The sequence below is a fragment of the Lipotes vexillifer genome, unplaced genomic scaffold (genome assembly GCF_000442215.2).
Source record: "Lipotes vexillifer unplaced genomic scaffold, Lipotes_vexillifer_v1.1 scaffold1168, whole genome shotgun sequence".
NCBI lineage: Eukaryota > Metazoa > Chordata > Mammalia > Artiodactyla > Lipotidae > Lipotes > Lipotes vexillifer.
The window spans coordinates 1,274,204-1,294,394 of NW_006799230.1; the positions used below are offsets into that span (position 1 = coordinate 1,274,204).

The window sequence follows — 20,191 nt, forward strand, 5'->3', positions numbered from 1 at the left end:
GGAAGATCCCACGTGCCGCAGAGCGGCTGGGCCCGTGAGCCATGGCCGCTGAGCCTGCGCGTCCGGAGCCTGTGCTCTGCAACGGGAGAGGCCACAACAGTGAGAGGCCCGCGCACAGCAAAAAAAAATAAATAAATAAATAAACACTATTTGTAGGGTGTTGGGGGAGGATTCCCATAACTGGAGTATGGATTTTTAGAGCACCAGGAATGGAACAAGGAGGCCAGTTAATATGCTAACCTGAAAATAAATAAATAAACACTATTTGTAGGGTGTTGGGGGAGGATTCCCATAACTGGAGTATGGATTTTTAGAGCACCAGGAATGGAACAAGGAGGCCAGTTAATATGCTAACCTGAACTAGTAAGAGTGACCTGGGCTAGAGCAGAGGCAGTGAAGATGAAGTTAACAGATGAGGCATATTTAGGAGACAGATCGACTTGGTGGGTTTGGTGATAGACTAGGAGAGGAAGGTAGAGAAAGCAGCAAGGACAGCACCCTCAACTCTCCTTATTGGCCAGAGGGGCACTTTAGTAACAGTGGGGTTTTTAGTAACAATAAGGAAGGATGAATGGTGAAGGTGGTCGAAAGCTGAAAACTGCCAGTTATAAGTTCTGGAAGGTAATGTACAGCATGGTGACCCTAGTTTAAAAAAAATAAGAAGGGGACTTTTTTTATCCTGGAAGGTCTGGTGAGAAATGAAGAGTCCAGACTTAGACATGCTTAAACTGAAATACCTGTGATCTATCCATATAAAGATGTCAAAATAATTGGTGGATATATTCAGGAGTGCACTCTGGGAAGTCTTAGCATATAGGTGGTATTTAAAGCAACTGGAGTGGATGAGATCACCTTGCGAGAGAGGAGGACGAGAAGAGAGAATGTAAAATTAAATGGAAAATTTTTTTCCTACTTTTAGAATATAAAGATATTTTAATTACCTACATATTACAGTATCAAATATTTTATGCCTATAATACTTAAGTATAATTTTACAATATAATAGATAATTTGCTATGCAATAATTACAAGAGTTACAGACTTGAGACTGTATTACTGACAAAGGATATTGATAGGGAAGAAAGGGGAGTAAACTGGGTCACCATATTTTCATCTTCCTTTGTCAGATCTATCTCTAAGCTGCTGGATCCATGAAGGGCCCCATATACAGTCCCTGCATACAGTTCCAGTCTGTGGGCCAGTCCTCACATACAGGAAACACAAAGGCCACAGTAAGATGGATTTGTCAGGGGGAGCTTATGTCTTTTTTTACCTCCCTGTCTGTGCCCCCATGCCATTCTCTGAAGCTGTAGCTTTCCAAGTCTCAGCACATGCTATTATTTATCTTTGGAACATCAGAATGTGTTGAAATACAAATGTTTCCATTTGGACTTTCAAATGAAAGAAAAATTTTCCAATATAAAGCCATTCCTCAAAACAAGGAATCGCTCTGCTATTCACTCTTCCTAGCATCTAGCTTTTCCAATGTAGTCAGTTATTAGTGAAACCAGGAGAGGTGTGAATCAAAAAAAGTAAATAAGGAAAACATGAGTTTAGAGATGATATTAATTCTGAAAGTCGAGAAGAGCACTGGTGATGAAAAGAGCAAGTTCAATCACAGACATAAATCACAGTAGCCTGAAATTACTATCTTGACCCCCAAACTGTTAAAAAACCAAAGATTAATACTTGTTTCAGCAGGTGGGAAATGGCCTAGGTTTTTATAAATGCCTTCTCTGAAGGCTAATAACAACCAGGGCAGGCCCTCGTCTGCTAAAATGCATTGAAGTTTATAATCAGGCCTGAGGGACTGGATGAATCACAAAGTAATCAGAGCCCTTATTAAGATTATTAACTTAATCTTAGTGACCCTATCCTTCAGTGCAAGAGCCAGGAGCCAGATGCAGAGAGTTTCTGGGTTGACTGCCAAAAAGTTCTGAACAGAGGGTTTTTTCAGGTATAAGATATCCCACTAGGTTATTATATAATGAAACTTGGATATAAAACAATTCAGAGTCATGTGGTTTATCAAAAGATAATTATTGCATTTTGGCAGACATTATACAAACAGAATGGAAAAGCCAAAGGTTGAAAGAAAAGCCAAAGGTTGAAAGAATCGACCAAGGTACGTGCATCCCACGCAATCAGTTTCTTCAAGGGTTAAGGCCTTCTGGCAGGACGGGTTATGTTGCTGTCACGCTTACTAATTTTACCCATCACATGTACACAATAACAGAAATCTCACATGTTAAGAAAACACAAAAATGTTATTTGAGTCTGAACGTTACCTTTGTTCTTTTCTTATTGAGTCCACTTACAAAGGTCTAATCAACCATGGCAGGTTTTCTTAAGCTTTTGTGGGGGGGTGTCAAGGATTCCTTTGAAAATCTTACAGATGATCTCAACACTAGATAACTGAGATTGTATCATTAATTTCAGGGTGCTCATAAACCCTCTACACCCTTCCACTGGATCCCTAGAACCTCTGCCATATAGGGTATAAGGGACAGTGAGTCCCTTACACAAACAGGGGAGAAGATTCACCATTTGTGAGTACTTTCTCTCCCTATGAACTTACTTGACCTCCCCTCAAACTTGTCACAGCGAATTATATTACCTCTCTCTTCTTATGAGCCTCCAAAATCTTCACCTTTTACATCTTGACACCCTATATTCACCAAGCTTTATGGATTCACAAGACTTCTTTCCTATTTGAAATACTATGACACAGAAGCAATTTAAAAAGACACATTTTTTGGACTATTCTGATTCGCAAAATTGAATCCATTGGTAGGGAAAAACTATTAAAAAGCTCACTTATCTTAGTTATATTTGCTATGAAGAAAATCATCAAATTATCCTTAAGTAACAGTTTTATCAGCATTTGTAACTGCCAGGTGGTACCACAATTTCTTTTAAGATGTGAATGTGGCACCTAGAGATTATCATACTAATTGAAGTAAGTCAGAGAGACAAATATCGTATATTACTTATATGTGGAATCTAAAAAAAATGATACAATGAACTTATTTACAGAACAGAAACAGACTCACAGACATAGAAAACAAACATGGTTACGAAAGGGGAAAGGCGGGGGGAGGGAGAAATTAGAAATTTGGGAATAACATAGAAATTTAGGAGTAGCACATAAACAACAAGTACCTACTGCATAGCACTGGAACTATATTCAATATCTTGTTAAGAAATTATAATGGAAAAAAATCTGAAAAACAAAAAATATATATATTCAATATATATGTATGTATAAATGAATCACTTTGCTGTACACGAGAAACTAACACAACATCGTAAAGCAACTATACTTCAATAAAAATTTTAAAATAAAAATAAAACAAATAGTACTTCAGATATAGAGAGCAAACTAGTGTTTACAGGGGTGGGGGGAAGACAGGGGTAGGGGATTAAGAGGTACAAACTACTATGTATGAGATAAATAAGCTACAAGGATATATTGTACAGCACAGAGAAGATAGCCAATATTTCATAATTATTATAAATGGAGTATAATAACCTTTAAGAATTGTGAATCATTATGTTGTACCTGAAATTAATATAACATTGTAAATCAATGACACTTCAATAAAAAATAACTGTCTTAAAAAAAGAAAATTTACAAATTACCAGATTAAAAAAAAAAAAGAAAAGATGTGGATGTGTTCCAGCTTATGTTATATACTTTTAAAACACTGCCAGAGCAAAGCACTTAGGAGAAGGTCATTTCTACCTCATCCCAATTCCAAGAGCCTATGATTCCAAGTCTTATTTTAATCTATGAAGTGAAAACTTTGGGTTTTTTAAAATTACTGCATATTTTGATATTAGACATCATTTCATTATAAATAGCATTAGAAGATCAGATTAGTTGTTTCATACATTAGTACAGAGATACTTTTCTTGCATATGATTATGAATGAGACTTAAATTCTGATGACTTTAAAGAAACACTGGAATCTGGGGAAATATTAAATCATAGCTTTTCTGCTAAAAGTCCAGAATCTAACAGCACAAAAATATTGTAAAATATATTTTGGAAAGTACTTATTTTATGAGGAGAAGTAATTTGTTTTTAAATGCAAATATTTGGAATACACCAATTCATTTAAAAGTAAGTGACCAGATAGATTTTTTTTTTAACTTCAGGTACACGAACTGAATTAATCATAATCTGTGCTTCATGACACACTTATTGATCCATGCATGGTTCATTTTACTTAGTAAAATAGTTAAATAAATCGTACTATACCCATTATCCTTGGTGACATTTTTCCCCTTACGCACAAAGTGTGGCCTCCCTCTACTTCATTTTTACAGTAAATGGATATTCTTTTGGTAATCCTGTCTCAGTCACCCAGACATTTATAAACAAATCCTACTCATACAAATATGAAAACATTAGCAGCATGTTTCAAGCTTTGAAGAAACATAATCCATTTAACTATATAGAGCCATATTTCGACAGCTTAATTTCTATCATTTTCAAAAACACTGGCAGTCGGGGGCAGGGGTGGGAAACAGGCAAGGGTGGAATGGGTCACAAAATCCAGGACCTTTGCAGCTTCTATTCAACTCCTGGTTATAGTTAACCCATTAGAAAAAAACAAATAATCCATCTACCCATCCTGTTTCTGTTTGTGTCACATTCCTATTACAAAAAAGTGGCGGAACAGGTAGGTGTGAATAAAACCATGGACACTGGTCTTATTTTATTTTAGAAAGAACAATGAATATGGAATTCTACAACATCTCTGGAGCACTTACCCCCGAGGTAAGCCAAAGGTCTTACAGCATGAGCCCCAGGTGAGGCTGGACATTTCTACGAGCTTCCAACTGATCAAGTGGTCACTGAAAGCCCAACCAGTATTTAGGTCCACAGATATGAACTGCTAATGGCTTAGCTATATATGTATTCTAAATTTTAGCAGAGCTAACAAGTGAACTAAAACTATATAGTTTCTAAGTGCTGTTTCTCTAGTGAACAGGAACAAAACTAAACTAAGTACAATAACTGATAATACTGGCAAATGTTTAATTTTAAATTAGACCCTCATGTCATGATATAGAAACCTACTTGAGGAAAAAAAAACATTAAATAACAATTGAAATCTCTGTCACATATAAATAAAATTAATTTTAAATCTTGGTTTTTGTGCAAGACACAGAAACTTAACATGGAGAAATTAACAGGCATTATCAACTCAAGGCTTCAGAGAAGCCCAAGACATTGCTGAGACATTTTACAGTCTAGGTTCACTAGGTCACAGATTTGACACGTTATTAACGTGGAAAGCAATGGCCATTTCCTTGACACCCTCTACCCTACATGAAAGGGCACCCAGAAATCATTCCTCATTTCAGGCCCAAGGGACCTGGCCTAATTATACTCCAAGACATTATCGACAAGTAGTTAAGAATACTGCCTAGTCCTCATAACATAGACAGTCATAAAAAAAAAATTTTAAGGGCTTCCCTGCTGGCGCAGTGGTTGAGAGTCCGCCTGCTGATGCAGGGGACACGCGTTCGTGCCCCGGTCTGGGAAGATCCCACGTGCCGCGGAGCGGCTGGGTCCGTGAGCCATGGCCGCTGAGCCTGCGCGTCCGGAGCCTGTGCTCCACAACGGGAGAGGCCACAACAGTGAGAGGCCCGCGTACCGCAAAAAAACAAACAAACAAACAAAAAATTTAAGAGGCACAGAATCTGATATGTCTTGGACATCCGGGTTGTGCTTACACAAAAGGGCAATTAAAGAGACATCTTCAAAGCAAACAGAAGCTGTTTTCTTAAGCCTATGATGTATTTCACTACAATGCATAGCTTTCATAGTTTTAGAATTTTCCAGGTAACTATTCCAAAGCATACTTTTTATCAATAGCAGATGGAAAATATGTCCATTTCCTAGCTAAGGCAACTTGGAGGAAAGGAAATTAAGACACATTACACTAAGCCAAGTCAATGAATGACAACAATACTGCAGCTAGTACCTAGTCAGACAGAACGCTGAAAGAGAATTAAGTTCAATATTTATATACGTAGGGGGAAGAGTTTTGTTTCAGAAAAATATTTGGTTGTTTCTGTTCAGGCACATTAAGAACACTGAAAAACCACCACTAAAACAAACTGGACTGAAATTCAACACAATGGCATGTGTTTTTCAGCCTGTAATCAACACCAAGAAATAGCTCCCTTTGGTTATTAAAATCCTGGAAAGAAATCATAATTACCCCATCTGGGAATATGGCCTTCAAAGCATGAGTACTTTAGATAAAACAGCCAATGTCTAGTCCCACTCTATTGATTTTCAAATTCCTTGAACGGAAAAAAAGTAAACGAATGCTTTCATGGATAGAAGATTTTCAATCAGGTTTGCTTAAATCAAAGTTTAAATCAAGTTATTTGAATTTAATAAAAAGTATACAGTAATATTCTATACTGAATTTCAGTATTTTTAAATTTTGTTAAGTAGGTCCCAGCTACATAGAATATGAAAAAAGTCTTTAACTTTAAAAGTACAAGAATGTAGCAGCTTCACTTACAATAGTTAAAACTGGAAATAACCCAAATATCCATCAGAAGTGATACACCAAACTGCAGTAATTGATACAATGGAATACTGCTCAGCAGTAAAAAGGAATAAACTAATGAACATCCATGCAACAACATGGATGAAACCTATGGAAATTAGACTGAGCTAAAGAAGCTAGACACAAAAAAGTACATGCTATATGGTTCTATTTTATGAAGGTCTAGAAAACACAAAATTAATCAGTGACGAAAACAATCAGAACAGTTGTCAATGGGTCAGGAGCAAAGATTGCCTGAGGGCATGAGGGAACTTTCTAAGGTGATATAAATGCTCTATATCTTGATATGGGTAATGGTTACATAGGTATATCCATTTGTCAAGAGAATACAGTTTATGTTAATATCAGAATCTGAAGTATGGACATCCATTAAGTAGCTTTTACAGCTTTTTTTCATTTTATGAATTTTGATATTTTTAAACCAATACTTACAAAATGTATATAATCATAAGCTCACTTGAAAATGACTTTTGAGAATTTTTGTAAGGCAAACATAGAGTGATAATAAAATTTTAATATCAATTAAAAGATATATATATTTTTTTAATATTTAAAAATATATATATATAATGTGGCAACTCTGTAAATCAAACACCACTTTCCCCACACAATAAACTATAGTTTATTGTTAAAAAAAAAAAAAGTACAGTTTAGGTATGTACATTTTAATGTATGTACATTTTACCTCCCCGCTCCCCCCAAAAATCCCACATAATGGAAATGGATGGAGGTGTGAAACAGTCACAGCAGAATTTGATCATTGTTAAAGCTGGGTAATGGGTATGGGCTTTTTTTAATACTATCCTGTTTACTTTCTATATATTTGACATTTTCCAAGGTAAAAGGTTTAAAAATATAGATCAGTGAAACATACAATCAAAAATGTTTATACTGTGAAAATATATCCCTCAAGAGGCTTTCTCTGTATTCAGAAGACTTTTAAAAAAATCCACGGAGATCCCCAGTGTCTGTGCTTCGCATGGAGAATTTGAAATGGAGCTCGTTGTTTTCTCCAGCTCCCCTTGCCCCCATCCCCAGCATGCCTCCCATCTAATGGGCCATCAGACTGAATATGATATGGTTGTCTCAGCTACCACCAACCCCCAAATTAATTCTTCCCTCATCCCTCAAATATTTATTTCTAACAAATACTGGTGCAGATGGAGAAATCAGAGCTGCTGCAGACACCGGAGAAAACAGATCTCAACCTTAGTCTTTATTCTCATTACTCTCTGAGGATGGTGTTTTAGAAGTTAATGAGAAAATGAAAATTTACTTTTTTTACATCCTGATTTTTTAAAATCTCATATTCAACTTCTTTTAACCTCACTTTCTTATTTCTCAGCAATACGAAGAGACATAAATTTTCAAAATAATAAAATCCAGAGTAACCAGAGTCAGCAGTCAGTTTCTCTACTATGGACTTATGAGGCTCAATCATGTAACAGTCACTAAACAAGTCTTATTAGTTTTCTAAATATTGCCTGAGAAAAGTCCTATAGCTTTTCACAAAACATGTCCAAAGAATCAGAAGCACCATACAGAGGCAAAGAATGAATTAAAGCTCAGTCAGAGCTATTTAAAGGTATGTTAATACCCTCCTAGAGCTATTTAAAGGTATGTTAATACCCATAAGAGGATTATAAGTGCACCTGGGTAAAGAATCTTCTTGAGAGAACCTAAAAAGTGGACTTAAGTATTGTATCTAGCAGTTCTCTGTAGTGAACATAAGATAAACACTGAAATTAGCTAAAATTAAAAGTCCAAAATATATATACTTTATAACAATATACTCATAAAGTAAAGGAGATCCTTGATGCCAGCATTTTTGTTCATTCATTCATTCATTCAAAAAACTGTGTGCCTATGAGTAGCAAGTGCTCTTCTAGGTGCTAGAAATATATGTAATAATTCAATGTAATAATGAACAAAGCAAAGTTCATGCCCTCAGAGAGTTTACATTCTAGTAAGGGGAGACAGGCTTACAAGAAGGGCTGAGGATAGTAAGTGCCATGGAGGAGAAACAGTAGGAAAGGGCATGCAGATGGCTATTTAATACAGCTGTCAGGAAAGGCTTCTGTTAGCGTGATTGGAGCAAACCTGAAGAATCGAAGGTCCAGAATTCCAGGCAGAGAAAATGACAAGCGCAAAGGCCCCACACCACAGCCCACTTGCAAACTGAAGAAACAAAGAGCCAGTGTGGCCCCAGCGCTGAGTTAGTGTCAGAGCTGAGGGAGACGGGAGTGAGAGGGCCGCAGAGGATCTCAGCCTTTGTGGACCATTTTCAGGGTCTGGGCATCTAGTGTGAAGGAGACGGGAAGCCATTGGAGGGCTGTGAGCAGAAATGATCCTATTTTTTTAATGTTTTCAAAAAGATCACTAGGAAAAAAAAAAAAAATCACTAGGGCTTCCCTGGTGGTGCAGTGGTTGAGAGTCTGCCTGCCGATGCAGGGGACACGGGTTCGTGCCCGGGTCCGGGAAGATCCCACATGCCGCGGAGCGGCTGGGCCCCGTGAGCCATGGCCGCTGAGCCTGCGCGTCCGGAGCCTGTGCTCCGCAATGGGAGAGGCCACAATTGATGACTAATAAGAACCTGCTGTATAAAAAAATAAAATAAAATTTAAAAATTAAAAAAAAAAAAAAGATCACTAAGTGTGTGAGGAGAACAGACAGTAGAGGAACAAAGCTTGAAGCAGGAAGACCAGTTCAACCTAGAGATCACAATGTGCTCAGAGGAACATTTTAAGTTCATTTGTTTATAGGTTACGTTTCATTATACAACCCGAATACTCCTGTAACTAAAACAGCAGTCAATTGAATTGCTCTCTTGTTTGCCACTGGCTTGGAGGGTTAGAGTTTTTGAGGGAAATGCAAGAGTCATCTTATGTTACTTTTCAGGCTGTAGTTTGATCTGTTGGCTAATGGTTCCTTTATCTCCATTAATCTAATAGGTAAATAAAAAAACTGCTAGTTTCCCCCAAAATAACCCTTTTCAAAAATATTACATCACAAATATCAGAAAACAAATATTTTCACACATACGCTGGATACAGAAGTTTCTCATATTATTTCCGTTATTCGTAACCTTCATCACAACCTATCTATATGGTAGTAGTCAAAACCCATTTAACTAATATTCCTGAAAGACGATAAATCGAAATAAAAATATACTGCAAATCATAAAATCCACCACCACTCTGACTTCTGTTTCATCATTTATGAAATCCCTCTCATAATGAAGACAGGCTCTCGATCACTCTCCTGTCTCTCATTTCCTTAAGTTTACCCAAAAGCATATCTAACCGCTGCCTCGCCCATACCCTGTGGTTAGCACTTTCAGTTATAAAAAGCCAGGTAGGAAAACTACCACACACAGCACATCTTTCAGGACTTTCAGCCACGCTCAAGTGTTATTAAATGGTTTGAGAGGGTGTCAGAAACACATGCTTTCCGGCACACTTTGGTGATTTCATCCTACGCTCAGAGCACTCTGATAAATTAAATCATTCTGGCTGTGTCAGGAATCGCAGCTGGTGTACCTGAGTATTGCTCTTTGATGATGAGCAAGCAGTACAAAATAAGATACCGAACCCTACTCTTTAAAATCTCATTTTCGGCATCTCGTATAACGTTACTAGGCAGGATTTTAAAGCGAAAACCAATGTTATGATTCACTTTGGTTTTGCAGAAACCTAAGCCCACTTAGGTTTTTTTCTTTCCAAAGGGCAGGCAGCTTCTACAGTAGGGAAGGGGACTGGGGTTGGGGGGTAGGGAGAAGCTATTAAAATGGATAATCCAGCTTTTTGCTTACCGGTGTAGCTTTAATGGAGGGGAACCAGGCAGGAACTGAGGGACTGTTACAGCCACGTATACCAAAAGGGCTTTCCTCACCCTCAGCTGAATAGTGTGGAGAATCTGCCTCATTACCTTCTACTAACAAGTAAGGAGATTCCCCTCTCTGGGGCAGGCTTTGCTGTACTAACATCTGCTACAGACTTCACCTCATCCAGCCCCCTCTCCTTTTCCCTTTCCTTCAGCCACAAACTCCTATTTCGTTTTTGGTTTGTTTCATCTTATTATACTGAAGGCATTCTTGCAAACTGCCTTCAACCATTCCCGGGATAAGAAGAGACAGAAATAAATAATAAAATAAACCAAGATTTCTTTTCTCCAGAGCTAAATTTAAATATATAGGCGGAGCGAGATGGTGAAAAGGGGTGTGTGGGTGTCTACTGCAAGATTTTTCAGTCTCTAGGAGAGAAAAGGATAAAGAACAGAAGGCTAAAAGGATTTGAGAAGTGTGTGTGTGTGTGTGTGTGTGTGTGTGTGTGTGTGTGTGTACAATCATTCCCAGGGCGGAGGGAAAAATTCAGGAAGGGAGGGAGAAGAAAAAGATCAATCCAGGCAGTCACTCACTCCTATCCCTCCCGACCCCTCCCCACCTCACTGCAGTGCTCTGCGCTTCCCAGAAAGCTCACCACCCAAAGGGCAGATTCCCAAAACCAAAGCAGAGCCCGAATCCGGGTCAGGCAGGCAGGCGTTTGGGGGTGGGGTGGGGGGGTAGAGGCAGGCAATGGGAAACCATCTGGCTAGGGAAGCGGCGAGGAGGCCAGCAAGACCAGAGGAGGAAAGGCAGGGCCGGGCTGCCGGGACCTACCGGGAGCAGTGACGGTAGAGGATGCCCCGGGCACCTCCGGCCTCTCCTCCTCAGCTTCCTCCCGTTGCCGTTGCTGCTGCTGCTGCTGCTGCTGCTGGATGAGGCTGAGGTCGGAGCGGCTGAGCTCAGCTCTGGCGGCCGCAGGGACCAGCCTCGCCTTCAGCAGCACCGCGGCCAGGCCGAGGAGCAGGGTGCAAGGGACGCGCCGGCTGAGCCTCGCCATGGCCGAGAGCCAGAGGGCCGCGGCGGCATATTGCGGCGGAGGTCCGGGCGGCGGCGGCGGCGGCGGCGGCGGCGGGCGCCAGGGCTGCGGGCTTTGGCAGCGCCCGCCCGCTCGGTCCCCCTCGCTCGGTCTGCCTCGCACACCCTCACCAGGAGGAGGAGGCTGGGGCGGCGGAGGAGACGCCGGGGGAGGAGGAGGAGGGGGAAGTTAGCATCCTCGCGCACGTGACGCGCGGGGCGGGGTGGGGCGAGCCCCGCGCCCAGCGCCCGGCGCCGCGTCTACGCTATCACCCCGGGCTCAGCTGCTCCGGACACGCGCGCTCGGTGGGGAGCTGGGGCGCAGTGCTGGTGGTGGCTTCCTAGGGTAAACGAAAAAGGAGAGCCTTTCTGGGGGCTGGTAGACCTTGAGATCCTCTAGCCCCTACCGAGACACCGGGAAATTTTGCAGAAAGTGGAATAAAATTCCCTCCACCTGACCGCAAAGTAGAAGAGAAGGTGGTGTATTGATTATGCTCCCACAACACTTAACGCAGCACCAGCGGATCAAAAAGCCAGGATCTCTTAACCATGTGGGCTTTGGGGCATCACAGCCATCACTGGTTAGCTAGAAATTAAACTGCGGCTCTCCAGATTTTGATTAAATTCCTCTTTCTGCCCAAATTGGAATTTCTTTCTATATCGTAAAATATTCTTAATTACGTTTTGTCTAATTATAGTCTATACTTTTCGTTTGCTCAAAAAATATTTTTCTAAATGCCTGCTAGGTGCTTACCACGTGCCAGTATTTAGTCAGGTGCTTGGAATAAGCAACATACAATCCCTGCGTTCTAGGAGCTCATTACCTGTTAGGACAGAGGAACATATAAACAAATTATAATCCAGGGTGGTGCCTGCCACTGGAGAAACACTACAGCATGCAGAGATTGCACTGAATTGGAAGAAATTAACAATGTGGTATATGGATGGGGGCTATGAAACACTAGGAAAGGTGGGGTTTAAAGAATAAGAGTTCCACACACAGGTGCGTGTAACCAGGTCATCTAAAAAGTGTAGCTGTGTGTGTGTATGTGTGTGTGTGTATGCCCGTGCACATGCGCCTAGAGGTGTGTAACAGCACAGTGTGCTTGGAAAATTGTCAGCAATGATTGTGACAGACTGACAGTGTTTGAAATTGAAAAGGAGAGTGGAGATCAGGTCATTAAAAAAATAATAGGGACTTTCCTGGTGCCGCAGTGGTTAAGAATCTCCCTGCCAATGCAGGGGACACTGGTTCGGGCCCTGGTCCGGGAAGATCCCATATGCCGTGGAGCAAATAAGCCCGTGTGCCACAACTACTGAGCCAGCAGGCCACAACTACTAAAGCGTGCGCACCTGGAGCCGGTGCTCCGCAACAAGAGAAGCCACCCAATGAGAAGCCCGTGCACCGCAACGAAGAGTAGCCCCCACTCTCTGCAACTAGAGGAAGCCCGTGCACAGCGACGAAGACCCAACGCAGCCAAAAAAAATAAATAAATAACGGCAAACACTTCTGTAGCACTTACTGTGTCCAGGCACTGTTCAAGCACTTTATATACATTAACTCCTGTAATAACCTTGGATGCTATATAAGGAAACTGAAATTTACATTGCAAGTGATTATGAAATAGTGAAAGAAATTAATCAGGGAAGGGACTTGCTACCAGTCTGTGCTTTCAAAGGATCACTTTGCTATCGGTATGGAAGAGGAAGAGGGATAGATTGGCAGAGAGGAGGCCAGTTTAGTGGTGTTTGCAAAAGCCAGTGAGGAGATACCAAAGGCTTGTGAGACCAGAAAGAAGAAAGGAGTGGGAGATTCAGTATGTAGGGCTAGAATCAGCAAAAATGGTTGATTGTTTGGCTGAGGAAGAGAAAAGGAGAAAGATATCTAGTATGACACTCAAATTGCCAGATTGAGATCTTGGGTGGCTGCTTATGACATTATCAAGATTAGCTGGTACTACTGACTACAGAATAGGTGATAAGCCATGGCTTGTTCAGTTGTAGTCTCTTTGTATTTGAAATGTCTGTGGGACATCTCATAATATAATGTAAATGTGATCTGTGACATCACATCCTTTACCATCATAGTTGATTCAGATGATTTGGCTGATTGGACAGTCCCTTTCCACACTCACCACTCTTTTGTGTGTTCGTCCCAGTGTTTCCAACATGCTGCAAAAGAACAAATTTCTCACTAGTGGAAAGTTATTCTTTGGTCAAGGGGCTGCGGGCTTTGGCAGCGCCCGCCCGCTCGGTCCCCCTCGCTCGGTCTGCCTCGCACACCCTCACCAGGAGGAGGAGGCTGGGGCGGCGGAGGAGACGCCGGGGGAGGAGGAGGAGGGGGAAGTTAGCATCCTCGCGCACGTGACGCGCGGGGCGGGGTGGGGCGAGCCCCGCGCCCAGCGCCCGGCGCCGCGTCTACGCTATCACCCCGGGCTCAGCTGCTCCGGACACGCGCGCTCGGTGGGGAGCTGGGGCGCAGTGCTGGTGGTGGCTTCCTAGGGTAAACGAAAAAGGAGAGCCTTTCTGGGGGCTGGTAGACCTTGAGATCCTCTAGCCCCTACCGAGACACCGGGAAATTTTGCAGAAAGTGGAATAAAATTCCCTCCACCTGACCGCAAAGTAGAAGAGAAGGTGGTGTATTGATTATGCTCCCACAACACTTAACGCAGCACCAGCGGATCAAAAAGCCAGGATCTCTTAACCATGTGGGCTTTGGGGCATCACAGCCATCACTGGTTAGCTAGAAATTAAACTGCGGCTCTCCAGATTTTGATTAAATTCCTCTTTCTGCCCAAATTGGAATTTCTTTCTATATCGTAAAATATTCTTAATTACGTTTTGTCTAATTATAGTCTATACTTTTCGTTTGCTCAAAAAATATTTTTCTAAATGCCTGCTAGGTGCTTACCACGTGCCAGTATTTAGTCAGGTGCTTGGAATAAGCAACATACAATCCCTGCGTTCTAGGAGCTCATTACCTGTTAGGACAGAGGAACATATAAACAAATTATAATCCAGGGTGGTGCCTGCCACTGGAGAAACACTACAGCATGCAGAGATTGCACTGAATTGGAAGAAATTAACAATGTGGTATATGGATGGGGGCTATGAAACACTAGGAAAGGTGGGGTTTAAAGAATAAGAGTTCCACACACAGGTGCGTGTAACCAGGTCATCTAAAAAGTGTAGCTGTGTGTGTGTATGTGTGTGTGTGTATGCCCGTGCACATGCGCCTAGAGGTGTGTAACAGCACAGTGTGCTTGGAAAATTGTCAGCAATGATTGTGACAGACTGACAGTGTTTGAAATTGAAAAGGAGAGTGGAGATCAGGTCATTAAAAAAATAATAGGGACTTTCCTGGTGCCGCAGTGGTTAAGAATCTCCCTGCCAATGCAGGGGACACTGGTTCGGGCCCTGGTCCGGGAAGATCCCATATGCCGTGGAGCAAATAAGCCCGTGTGCCACAACTACTGAGCCAGCAGGCCACAACTACTAAAGCGTGCGCACCTGGAGCCGGTGCTCCGCAACAAGAGAAGCCACCCAATGAGAAGCCCGTGCACCGCAACGAAGAGTAGCCCCCACTCTCTGCAACTAGAGGAAGCCCGTGCACAGCGACGAAGACCCAACGCAGCCAAAAAAAATAAATAAATAACGGCAAACACTTCTGTAGCACTTACTGTGTCCAGGCACTGTTCAAGCACTTTATATACATTAACTCCTGTAATAACCTTGGATGCTATATAAGGAAACTGAAATTTACATTGCAAGTGATTATGAAATAGTGAAAGAAATTAATCAGGGAAGGGACTTGCTACCAGTCTGTGCTTTCAAAGGATCACTTTGCTATCGGTATGGAAGAGGAAGAGGGATAGATTGGCAGAGAGGAGGCCAGTTTAGTGGTGTTTGCAAAAGCCAGTGAGGAGATACCAAAGGCTTGTGAGACCAGAAAGAAGAAAGGAGTGGGAGATTCAGTATGTAGGGCTAGAATCAGCAAAAATGGTTGATTGTTTGGCTGAGGAAGAGAAAAGGAGAAAGATATCTAGTATGACACTCAAATTGCCAGATTGAGATCTTGGGTGGCTGCTTATGACATTATCAAGATTAGCTGGTACTACTGACTACAGAATAGGTGATAAGCCATGGCTTGTTCAGTTGTAGTCTCTTTGTATTTGAAATGTCTGTGGGACATCTCATAATATAATGTAAATGTGATCTGTGACATCACATCCTTTACCATCATAGTTGATTCAGATGATTTGGCTGATTGGACAGTCCCTTTCCACACTCACCACTCTTTTGTGTGTTCGTCCCAGTGTTTCCAACATGCTGCAAAAGAACAAATTTCTCACTAGTGGAAAGTTATTCTTTGGTCAAGGGTGTGAAACTAGTGCCTATATAACCATAACTAATAATAATAACAGGCATTTTACATACATTATCTCGTATCTTCAAAGCAGTCCTACAAATTAGCTCTCATTATTCTGTTTAGCAAATGGAAACACTGAAGATCAGAGAGGCAACTGTCTTGCCCAAGGCTACACTAATAAGAAGTGACTTTACCTTTCAGCACTGTTTGAAACTTTCGCCATGAGCTTGCGTTGTTTTTTAGTGATTTTTAGATGAAAATAAACTACATAATGTGGGCTACATAATTTTTTGAAGAGAGATGCCAAAGTGAGGTTCCTCACACTAAACACCACTATTCCATCATGGCTTTGCCTCGCCTGTGTGAGCAGGAATTATTGGGGGGAGGCTGAATGCAGAGTCTTCATTAGTTTCATCAAGCTGTTTTTGTTGCATTTTCCTCCAATTTACCTCTGCTCCTGTAGAAAAGAAAGGAGAAAATGGAAATGGCTCCAGAATCCTGACTGGCAGATCAGAAGGAAAGGAATGCTGCCAGGATTTCTGTCATCCTGCCTTACGGTGGCCAAGTCATCTTTAATATATTAGAAGCTGACCTTCCAGAGGCAAAGTTGCTGATTTCACAGCCCTCAGTAGAGGGTAGACGTGAAATCCTTCAATACTACAGACTGTTTAAAGAAATAAGCTTTGCTAATCAAGATGGGTTTTAGATGGTTTTTAAATGCTCCATTACTCATATAGTTTATGCTAAATTTCTGTGCAATATACAAAAGCCATATTATTGGATGCAATCAGGGCTAGTAGTTGGTGAATCAAAAAAGTAGGTCGAGACAAAAAAAATCAATATAATTTAAATATATTTTATGCTGCTTATTTTATCTTAAAATAGGCAAATATATATTCATTTACCAATCTTTTGACGTAGGGCCAATAATTTTTTAAAAATCTAACCACATCCTAGGGTTTGAAGCAGTAAACCACAATTACAATGCATCCCTATTATTTGCAGTTTTCGATTAAGTGGAAGGAGTTCTTAAAAACTCTTGACAAACAATTCAAATGCCAAATCCTTCTATTTTCAATTTTTCCCCAATTTTACCATTTTCTCACCCACTTAGTATTCAACTTAGCTTTCATAGAAAAATATACTTCATTTAAATTTATATTTCATCCATACCTTATAACACATAGAACTGCCAAAAACAACTGTGTAAACAAACATAACCGACTTTCGGCACAGACACAGACCAACTGGTGGGGGCAAAACCAAGCAGATGTTCAGGAAAGGGTATCCTGCTAATTTCGTGTACTTTACATGTCAGCCAGTGTGTTTTACAAAGGAATGGAAGATGCTGGTTGATCTAGGAAGTTATTTTCAGGTTCCTAATCCATGATACTCTTCATGCTTAATACAATGTAATCGTTAATGTTAGAATGTGTTCATTTTTATAAATATACTGCAAGAGCCATCGGAAAGCAGATTGTAATACTATACATATATAATAATTCTTCCCTGCTTAAGATCTACTGGTACCTCCTCATTGCTCTTAGCATAACGTCTAAAATCCCCAACAGATTTACAAAGCCCTTCACAATGTATCCTCTGACTATGCAGGCTCATCTTTTAATATTTCCTACATAAACACAGAGATGGGGGTTGGTCGGGGGGAGGGAAGGGAAGGGAAAGGAAGGATTTCTTTTATTCCCTTGAACTAGACTTATTTAAGTTGCACATACTGATTTCCTCGCCTGGAACTCTACTCCCTCATCTCTAACTGACAGGCTCCCACAGAGCCTCAAGGTTAGCTTAGGTATTACTTCCTCTAGGGTACTTTCCCTGACACCCTTGGCTTTGATTAGGAGCCCTTGCTATGAACTTTCATGACCCTTGTATTTCCCCTTAGGACTCTGTTACTTAAAATGGATATTTTCTTGCCTGTATCCTCACCAGTGTAGGCTCCACAAGGGTCAGGGCCATCACGTTCACAGCTGTATCTCCAGCTCCTGCCACAACGCCCAACAGTGGTTGTCTGATTACTTGGTTGATTAAATCAACAAATCGATTTTAAGAGGCAGAACGGTTAGTTAATGGAGAAGAGCCCAGAGTCAGACGGCTCTGGTATCCACCCCTCACAGCTATGTGATTTACAGAAGATTCTCGGCCTCAGTTTTCTCAACTGTATAGTGGGAGAAATAACAGAGCCTAAAGGAGATAACAAAATAAGATAACATATAAATACTTAGAGCTTCTTGCTATAGGAACTGTTCAGTAAATGTCAGCCATTACTTCTTTTATTAATGTTATGTAGTATTGTTCTGTTTCATTTGTATATTTTTATAATGTATATAAAATTTTATATGTAATCAATTCTTATTTTTCTTGTTATATTTTATATAGTCACTGCAAACACTCAATTAGCAAATACTGAACCATTGTTCCTAGAGGAACAGAGTGAGTTAGATTTAATAACATACTAAACATATTAGATATATATTTATGTAAGGGGTAAGAACGTTTACCTTTTTGGAAATATGATTTGCAAGGTTTAGTAACTGACTGTTTCCTTAAATTATGACTCTTCCTCTAACACTGCTGCCTTCATTTGATAGTGAGCCATTTAATTTGAGCTTGAAAACCAAAGGACTAACTGTTAAAGAGGGTTGAACAAAGTTCAAATTTGTATTTCTTTGACTAAGAATCATTTATCCGGTAGGGTTATCCATACAGATAGGGACAGTTTGGGATTATTAACCAAAGTGGGTCATATGGTTCAAATAGTCACTAAACTCTGTGTTTAGAGGTCCTTCTCAGGTACAGGCGTGTAAATCATTAAGACTCTCTGGGGTCAGCATGCATGGATTACCTGCTGTGCAATTTTATCCATGGCATTTCAGGTACCTTCCACCCTTACCCCCAAGTTTGCTCCAAATATGGTAGCTCGGTAGAAGAGTTCATTAGGCACTACAGCTAGGACGGCCCAATGTATAGTGGGAAGTGATGGAGCCAGCTCAAACTAGATTAAAAGGCTCAAGCCAGAGTTTACTCCAAGACCAGATCTAGATTTTCAAAAGCTTGGATTGTTTCAGGGACAAGACTGTTGAGGGCCTATGTGCCAAGCCCTCTGACCCACTCTTGTGTGTCTTGACCTTAACTATCTAAATTCATTAAATAGATATGAATCTTTAAAAAAGAGAACCCAGGAAGCCAGGACTTTATGATTTGGGAAATTTTCAACATATCCAGATTGCAGAAGATGCTAAAATTAAGAGATTTAGATATTTACTTTAAAGAGAGTTTGCTCTAGAAAGAACACAGAGACTGTACAAACATTTGCTAATATCTCAGAAATTTTTCTTTGAAGAGATTAAGTGTGTGACTCATAGATTCTCCTCACACAACCCAACAGAAGCCAAAAATAGAGATGAGATTATTTAGGAAAGCTCTGTGGAGTAGCCTCTAGTCTAATGGAGTGAAATATCCTTGACATACACAGGCGATCCGTAAGGTTCCTGTGAATTTTATATCAGCAGAAACACTGCCAGCTTAGTCTAAAGGGATAGTGTACAAAATGAAAAAGCATACTGAACCCACAGTCTTATCAGTAGGAAGAAAATGATAACAATACTCAGCTGTAAACATTTGCTACATTTCATGGGGGGAGAAATGATGACTCATAAGGTGAAGCCAAGAGCCAGAGTTTGAGAACCACATAGTTTGAAACCACAGAAATTCATCGACTTTGAAACCACATATAGATTGCTCAGCTGGATTTTGGAATTGCTTGGGACTAGTGACTTCTTTTATTTTCCTTCTATTTCTTCCCTTTTTTTAACCAGAATGTCTATAATTGTTATCATATGCTTGTCTTACTGTGATATGTTGGGAGCAGAAAACTTCTTTAGTTTCACATGTTCACATACAGAGACAAATTGTACCCCTGGATGGATCATACCCAAGCCTTGCCCATAATTTAGATGATGAGATTTGGGACATTTGAGCTGCTGAGATTAAGAAGTCGTTTTGGACTTTGAGTTGATGTTGCAGTGGTTTGACTTTGGGGGACTTTAGGAATGGGTTGAATGTATTTTGCGTGTGAGATTGATGTGAATCTTTGAGGGCCAGACCATGGACTGTGGTAGACATAATAATGCCCTCCAAAAGATGTTCATGATCTAATGCCGGATTCTGTGAATATGTTACCTATCACGGCAAAAAGACTGCAATAATTTAAAACTAATTCACTATCCAAGGCATGAGGTCACTAGCCTCATGCAATGACCAAGCCTGTGTGGATCTAGGAAAGGATATGGAGTAGATAATGTTAAGAAC

At 40.7% G+C, this 20,191-nt stretch overlaps 1 protein-coding gene across 1 annotated transcript in view; it reads right to left on the minus strand.

The window, feature by feature from the left end:
* FAM171B (family with sequence similarity 171 member B) overlaps nucleotides 1-11,479 on the minus strand; it is a 64,069-nt gene extending 52,590 nt beyond the window's left edge. The window contains exon 1 of the mRNA XM_007471522.1: nucleotides 11,257-11,479. Coding sequence (XP_007471584.1) covers nucleotides 11,257-11,479 — 223 coding nt within the window. The remainder of the gene's footprint in view (nucleotides 1-11,256) is intronic.
* Nucleotides 11,480-20,191: the final 8,712 nt, after the last annotated feature.